Below are 8333 nucleotides of genomic sequence, written 5' to 3'. Positions count from 1 at the left end.
GTAATCAAGCACGTTGATGGTTCGCGGAGGCAGCTCAGCTGCCGCGGCAATCTGTAAACTGAACGAACGACTAGCCACGAGCGCAAGGTACGCGCCTCGCGGAGCGGCGTCCACGTCTGTCTCCGCTCGAGACCAGGACACGACTGACTCTCCCCGCCCGCCCGCGGGCCACGCCCGCGGGCCGTGTGGAGGGGAGGGGAAATCGGCCGGCATGGGAGAGGTCCCGTCCCGCGGCGCGCCAGGCTGTGGTTACATATTAACACGGCGAAACCCTTCAGAAAAGTTACAAAATTATTTATACTACTTAAACGAGACATTAATCAGCAACGAATTTACACAAGAATTAATAAATAAATAAAGTTATTTACATACTTTTAAGACCCTTGATCGTTTGAGAATATATACACACAGAATTACAATTACACAGAGAAAACCTCACTGGCATGCTAGGGCGCACGCGGGTGCGTCCCTGGCCGTCGCACTTCACTGATGTAGCACTGGGGAAACACACTACCTCAGGCCCCCGTCGGTGGCCAGGTACGGCCTCTGAACCCGGGAGGTACGACGACTGTCGTCATATGCCCCCCCTCCCCGAGGCCGTCCTGGCCCCCGACGCCGACCTAGACGGAAACTGCGTCCGCGTCCGGCTACGTGTCTGATCGTCAGAGTCCGTTACGTCAATCCGTCTGGGTCGGGCAAACTTAGGCAGGAGCTGCATCACGCTGCAGCGTAGCCCCCCGTCGGTCGTCCGTCTCCCCTCTCGGGGTCTGTGCTGACCCCCTCACTCATAATCCCGGAGGTAATGAGGGGCCCTCTTCTCACGCGTGGACCGACGCAACTCCGGTTCCCTCCCCGCGTGAGCGGTCGTCATCGGCTCCCCGGAAGGCAAGTCCAGGACCACCGGCTGGGCCCTGTCGACATCGCCCTCCCCACTGAGGAGCCGGACCGTTACCCCGTCTGTCACGTCCTTGCTCACGTCCGTCCTCGTCACCCGCCGTTCCCAGGGATGGACGTATCTCCGTCCACGTCTCTGGGTAGGCTCCGGCAACGTCACCACTGGTTCACTCAGGTCGACCAGGTCGCCCTGTGCAGTGTCGTCATGCGTCACGTCCTCGATGAGCGGTCTGTCAGTGTCGTCGGCGTAGGCATTGACGTCCTCAGGCGGGAGCACCCGGTCCACGAAGCGCTCCAGCTCTGCCATGCTTGCGCCACGCGGACCCCTTCCGCCCCGTCTGACGGGCGTCCTTTCCCCGCCCTCTCTTGTCAGTCGCCAACCGCCGTCCCCCTTTTCCGTTCTCCTGTAGGGGACTGAGTCGGTGTCGTCGTGCGGGCCCGTTCGGGTGTCGTGCTCCAGGTGTCATTTTCCCCGTCAACGCTCCAGCCCACTCGCTGCTGTGACCTGGGGTGGGCGTGTCCCCATCGACGTCCCTGAACCAGCTCCGGTGGCGTCGCCACGGGGTCACCGAGGTCGACCAGGACTCCTACGGCGACGTTGTCATTGGCCCTGTCCTGGACCACTGGTCCGCTACCGTCGTGGCTGTCCCCGTACGTCCTGTCCCACATGTCGTCGTCCCCGTCAACGCTCCTGCCAACCCCCCGCTGTAACCTGGGGTGGGCGTGTCCCCGTCGACATCCCTGGTCCGGCTCCGGTGGCGTCGCCACAGGGTCACCGAGGTCGACCAGGACTCCTACAGCGACGTTGTCATTGGCCCTGTCCTGTCCCACGTGTCGTCGTCCCCGTCAACGCTCCTGCCAACCCCCCGCTGTGACCTGGGATGGGCGTGTCCCCGTCGACGTCCCTGGTCCGGCTCCGGTAGTGCTACCACAGGGTCGCCGAGGTCAGCCAGTTCACCTTCGGTGTCGTCATCCTCGGCCCCGTCACCGACTACTGGTCCGCGGTCGTCGTGGTCGTACTCGTCGTGCGGGTTTCCTATCAGTCGAATGTCGTCCCTGTATACCTTAGTCGTCCGTCCGTCGGCGTGACGCACGAGGTACGAGGTGGTCCCCAGTCTGTCCACTATCTCCTGCGGTCCTGACCATTTAGGGGCCAGACTGGCGCAAAAACCCCTCTCGCCAGCCGACAGGTGGTGACACTTGACAAGCACCTGCTGGCCAGGCTCCAAACGTTCTGGGGGTTGGTGCGTCTGTGGCGTGCGTCTCGTCAGGTAGTCAGCTTGGCGACGTCGGGCATCTTCGCGCATATCGTGCGCGGTCATGTCGTGCGAGTCGGGGGTGGTACGCGCTTCCCCGGGTAGGGCGAGGTTTCGGCCCTGCACCAGTTCAGCAGGGGAATGGCCCGTGACCGCGTTCGTCCGACGGCGCAGGCAAAACAGCAGCGTCAGCAGGTGCAGATCCCACTTGGTGTGGTCCTCATCCAACCGGATGCGCAGCTGAGTTTTAATGTCCTGATTCTGCCTCTCGGTCGGATTCGCGCGCGGATGGTAGGTGGGCGTCGTGTGATGCTCCAACCCCCACCCCGCGCAGGACATTCGCCAGCTTCTCCCCGTGAACTGCACCCTGTTGTCCGTCAGCAGGACCGCGGGGTACCCGTATCGCGGGAAGAACTCGCGCTCGAGCAGGGCAATCACGGTGCCGGCCTTCACGTTTGGTACTGCGAACGCCTCCGCCCAGCGGGTGAATACGTCCGTGACCACAACAATGAATCGCCGACCACGGGACGTGCGAGGGTACGGCCCCATGATGACCACCGCCACAGTGTGGAAGGGATCCCGGGGCCGATGTGGGACCTGCTGCTCCCTGCCGTCGGGTCGCCTGGACTTCCGCTCCTGGCAACGCAGGCAGGCCCGCACGTAGCGTCTCACTTCCGCCGCGTCGCCAGGCCAGCAGAACGTCCGTTTGACCTCATGCAGCGTCTGCTCCGCACCCGGGTGTCCCGCCAGGGGGTGGTCATGCAGGTAGCTCATGACCCAGTGCCTCGCCTCGGGCGGCACGTGGGTCCGCCACCCGCTCGTCCTGTGAGCCCCCCTGGTCTGGAGTACCCCGTTCAGACTTCGGCAGCCCGGTACCACCCCTTCCCCACACTCTGTCAGTCGTGTCTGGGTGTCGGGGTCCCGGAGCTGCGCCGCGTGGACCCACGCGAGCAGGTCAGTCATCGTCTCTGGTCGCGCGTCGGGCGCAGGAGCAGTGGAGTTTGTCAGCGCGTACAACGCACACGGTTGCGGCACCGAGTCCTCTACCCCGCATTCACGCTCAGGGAGGAGCACTTCCTCCCAGCCCTGGTCGTCATGGAACTCATTCTCAGGATCCAGATTCCGGGACAACTCGTCGGCCAGCTGATTTTCACGTCCAGGAACGTGTTCGACCGTGAACGAGAATTCCTGAATCAGCATGGCCCACCGAGTGAACTTAGACTTCTGGCCCTGAGCGGAGTCTAACCAGCGGAGGCATTGGCTGTCGGTTCTCAGCGTGAATGAGCGCCCCTCGACGTGGTGACGGAACCTCTGCAGGGCCCAGACCACCGCAAGGCACTCCTGCTCATTCACGTGATACCTCCGCTCAGCCTGCCCAAACTTGGCGCTGGTGTACTCGATCACACACCTCTCGCCCCGGTCATCCATCTGGTACAACACCGCCCCCATCCCCTCCTGACTCGCATCTGTCTGGATGAAGATGAGGCGGCTGGCCACCAGGCGTGAGAGCGTGTGACAGTTCCTGAACCGGTGCTTTACTTGTCGCAAGGCCTCGTCCGCGGCGGGGGTCCACCGGAACTTAGTCTTCGGCGACAGTAGGTCCGTCATTGGGGCCGTCGCCGTGGCGAAGTCGGGGACGAAGGACCGCAGCCAGTTGAGCAGCCCCAGCAGCTTCTGGAGCTACTTCCTGGTCTTCGGTGCCCCCTTTCCCTCAATCAGCTTCAACTGCTCAGGTCGGGGGCGGCACCCCTCCGCCGTCACTATGTGTCCCAGTAACTCGATTTCCGTGGCCCCAATGTGGCATTTCTTTGGGGCGCACATCAGTCCGTGTCTAGCCATACGTTCCAGCACCAGTGCCAGATGGTGCGCGTGTTCCTCCCACGTCCTGGACCAGATGATAACGTCGTCCATATAGGCACTGGCGAATTCGCCAATGTACCCATCCAGAACACGTACCATCAGTGCCTGGAACGTGGCAGGGGCGTCCATGAGACCAAACGGCATGGCGCAGAACTGGTAACGTCGGCCGTCTGGTGCCGTAAATGCCGTCTTAGGGCGGTCCTCCAGGCATACCGGCACCTGCCAGTAGCCCGACTTCAAGTCAAGTGTCGTGAAAATAGTGGCGTCCCCCAGTCCTGCCAGAGCGTCTGTGATGTTGATCTGCGGGGGCGGGGCGGGAATGGTCAGTTTGTTTACCGCCTTGAAGTTCACGCAAAAGCGTAGACTTCCGTCTTTCTTGGTGGCCAGCACCACCCGCGAGTTATACGGGGAGGTGCTGGGTTCAACTACCCCGTCACGTAACATCTCGTCAATTTGAGTCTGTATGGCCCCCCGTTCTCGGATGCCAAATCCGTATACCTTCTCAAAGGGGGGGCGGTGCGGTACCATCGGTATCCGGTGCTCAGTCACGTTCGTCCGTCGTAGCCGGTCCGCGGCCGCAAATACCTGTGCCTGAGAGGCAAGGACATTGTTGATGACGTCGACGTACTCCTCTGGAACACCGTGCTGAAGGTCCTCTAGGCGGATGACTGACTGAGGGGGACTGGGGGGAACCTGGTGCACGCCGTACACCGTCCAGCGCCCCCGGGTGCCGAAGTGCATTCGGCCAGCTCTTACTTCCACGGTGGCATCGACCTCGTACAGCCACAGGACCCCCAGAATCAGCCTATCGCGGAGCTCGGGGACCACCCAGGCCTCGACGTGGCTAACGTGACCAACAATGCTCAATGTTACCTGAGTGATGACCCCTGCTGCGACGACGGCGTCCCTGGTGGCCAGCTGCACCAGCTCCCTCTGCGGTGTCACTGCTTCCGCTCTCACCAGGTGGGCCATGATGTAGGTTCGGCTGGCGGCGATGTCCACCAGGGCCAGCATCTCCCGCCCGTTAGCGTGGTTGGGAATTCGCAGCAGCTCCGGCTCCTCGGGGCCGACCTGCCCCAGCTGTGCAGTCGTCCATCCCCCACCGCCCCCGGCCTCCTGGCCGGACGGGCGTGGGGAACTCGCGGCGAGGTCCGCGGCTCGCTCTGGCGCTGCCGTGTTGACGTTCCAGTGGTCCGCCTTGTCGGCGACAGGTCGACAAGGCGGCCGGTCCGGCCCTGGAAACACCTCCGTCGGGGCCGCTGTGGTTCTGGCGGCATCCAGTTGTCCCTGCACGGGAACGGCCGGCGGGATGCCTGTGCTGATGCTCCGGTTGCCCACCCCGTCGATGGCATGTCGACGAGGCGGCTGGTCCGGCCCCGGAAACACCTCCGTCGGGGCCGCTGTGGTTCTGGCGGCATCCAGTTGTCCCTGCACGGGAACGGCCGGCGGGATGCCTGTGCTGATGCTCCGGTTGCCCACCCCGTCGACGGCATGTCGACGAGGCGGCTGGTCCGGCCCCGGAAAAACCTCCGTCGGGGCCGCTGTGGTTCTGGCAGCATCCAGTTGTCCCTGCACGGGAACGGCCGGCGGGATGCCTGTGCTGATGCTCCGGTTGCCCACCCCGTCGACGGCATGTCGACGGTGCGGCTGGTCCGGCCTTGGTATAACCGGCCTCAGGACCGCGGTGGTGGAGACGGCATTCGGCTGTCCCTGAAGTTGCCCCGGCGTGGGGACAGCTGACGAGGAGCAGTCCTGCTGCCCCTTGCTTCCTGGCGGCATGCCCGATGTTGGTGTGGTAGGCGCCGGCGGCGGCCGACGAGTCCTGTCGGTTACTGGGTCTGCCGGTGGCTGGCGGGCCGGGGAGCGGCACCCATTTGTCCTTCCGCCCCCGGTCCTGCGTTTCCCTCCCGCGACATGTTGCCTTCGCGCGTTTCCTCCCACGCGGCTCTGGTGGGGCACAGGCGATGCCAATGGTATGTCTCCGGGCAAAAACGGCATCGCGGCGGACGCTCGTCTCTCTCTCGCGTTTCTGTCCGCTCGTGACGTCCTCCTCCTGCTGCAGCTGTCTCCGGGCGTCCCCTGATGCTACCACGGTCTGTCATCTTGCGCGGTCCCGCGCCATCGGCGTAGCACACCACGGCCATGTTACTGTCCGTGACCTCTGTGACGATTGCTCCCCGCGGCCCCGAGCGGACCCGGGGAACTCCCACGCCCCTGAGTGCCGTCCTCCACTGCGACATGTCACGTTCGATCATGCGGGCGAGGGCCACGAACTCCTCCGTGTCACGACTTGCGGCGGTCCTCATGAAGGGACGGAACTCGGGTAGCAATTGTTCGACAATTGTTGGCAGCGCCGCACTTACGTCCACACTCGTCCCCAACCGGCGGAACATGCGCAGCTTCTCGTAAATGAACTGCTCCGCACTCTCGTCCTCCTCCTGGTTCCGGCTATAAAATGTCCGCAAACAAGTTGCCCGCGCCTGATCGTTATCGAACCTAGTCTCGTCTTGACGTACAAAATGTCCCCACTCGGTATCAAAACTCCCGGCCATTGACCACCAGTTTCTTGCCTCGCCGCAGAGCTGTCCCGCCACTCGCGATGCCCACTCTGCCCATCGCACTTCGTACAGTTTTAGGAGGTGTTCACACTCCCGCAAAAACTCCCGCGGGTCCTCGTTGTCTCTTCCCGCGAACACTGGCATCTCGAACTGCGTGCTCACGTACCGCACTACCGGCCCCTCCACGTCCGCGGGCCTGTCCTCCTGTTCCCGCTTACAGTCCTTGTCCGTGCTGTCCGCGCTGTTCACGCCCTCGGCCGCGCCACCGGACCCGCACACTTCGTTTTTTACGTCCATTTTCGCGGAGCCTCCTTCCTCATGCAAGTCTGTTTCGAAACTCATTAGATCGTATCTTTCTTGTCCCGCCTGTTTCCACGCCATCCTGTCCTCTCGCGCTACTGATCCGGGATGGTGATCACAATCTCCCCCGTAATACAATCCGATCCTACCTGGCGCGTTATCTTCAGTCCGGGATACCGTTGCGCCGCCGTCTTTTATTACTGTCGCCCCCACGACGCGCTATCTCTCGCCGAAACGTCTCGTGTTCGCGCCGTTCCCGCGCTGCGTTATCTCCCGCCGGCGCGCCGGCGCGACGTCTCGAGTTCGCGCCGCTCCCACGCCGCGCGGCTGCAACTGCTTCCGTCCTGCCCTGCACCAGCGCGCTTGCGTGCGCTTGCGTATGCTTACGGCCACACTAGTTGGGCGCCAATTGACGTCCCTCGGCTTCTGGCCCCTGATTTCCCGTTCATGTAATTGTCCCGTTAAGCCCGTACTGCTCCCATCGGAGAGGTGTGGGTCCAGGCCGACGTGGCCAAGACTGGGAAATGCGGGACCTAGAGGGAAAGTGAGGTGGATAGGATGTTGGTAGGCTGTCGCAAGGAGAACACAGCATTGACAATTTCACGAGCCTATTTTTATTAACGTCTTAAAGCCTGCCGCAGCCTGGCGGAACCGTCGCGGAACAAGCGCCCTACCCGCGGCGACCCGGACTCTCTGAAAACCGTACTGTTCGTGAATACGTTTCAACACGAATCAAAAATTTCTTAATGCAAAACTGACCCCGTTGAGATGACACGGTGACGAAGCGCTGTACGTACGCGGCCCGTTACTTAATGTCTCTTAAGGCGGTGAAGGTTCAGAAACCCGTAATAACACGTTCGCGCTCCAGAAACTCTCAGCTGGACACGTCTCCCGAAAAACTCGTAATCAAGCACGTTGATGGTTCGCGGAGGCAGCTCAGCTGCCGCGGCAATCTGTAAACTGAACGAACGACTAGCCACGAGCGCAAGGTACGCGCCTCGCGGAGCGGCGTCCACATCTGTCTCCGCTCGAGACTAGGACACGACTGACTCTCCCCGCCCGCCCGCGGGCCATGCCCGCGGGCCGTGTGGAGGGGAGGGGAAATCGGCCGGCGTGGGAGAGGTCCCGTCCCGCGGCGCGCCAGGCTGTGGTTACATATTAACACGGCGAATCCCTTCAGAAAAGTTACAAAATTATTTATACTACTTAAACGAGACATTAATCAGCAACGAATTTACACAAGAATTAATAAATAAATAAAGTTATTTACATACTTTTAAGACCCTTGATCGTTTGAGAATATATACACACAGAATTACAATTACACAGAGAAAACCTCACTGGCATGCTAGGGCGCACGCGGGTGCGTCCCTGGCCGTCGCACTTCACTGATGTAGCTCTGGGGAAACACACTACCTCAGGCCCCCGTCGGTGGCCAGGTACGGCCTCTGAACCCGGGAGGTAC

At 62.0% G+C, this 8333-nt stretch overlaps 1 protein-coding gene across 1 annotated transcript; it reads right to left on the bottom strand.

The window, feature by feature from the left end:
* Positions 1-510: 510 nt before the first annotated feature.
* On the bottom strand, positions 511-5789 carry LOC134535266 (uncharacterized). Its single transcript, XM_063374339.1, has 4 exons — positions 5114-5789; positions 3097-3193; positions 1387-1585; positions 511-546 (listed from the first exon to the last, which is right to left on the bottom strand). The coding sequence occupies exons 1-4, from the start codon at positions 5787-5789 to the stop codon at positions 511-513; spliced, it is 1008 nt and encodes a 335-aa protein (XP_063230409.1).
* Between the last annotated feature and the right edge of the window lie 2544 nt (positions 5790-8333).

This window comes from Bacillus rossius, chromosome 8 (genome assembly GCF_032445375.1).
Source record: "Bacillus rossius redtenbacheri isolate Brsri chromosome 8, Brsri_v3, whole genome shotgun sequence".
Taxonomy (NCBI): domain Eukaryota; kingdom Metazoa; phylum Arthropoda; class Insecta; order Phasmatodea; family Bacillidae; genus Bacillus; species Bacillus rossius.
Note: the sequence above shows the minus strand (reverse complement) of the source record. Positions and strands in the feature narration are given on the sequence as shown.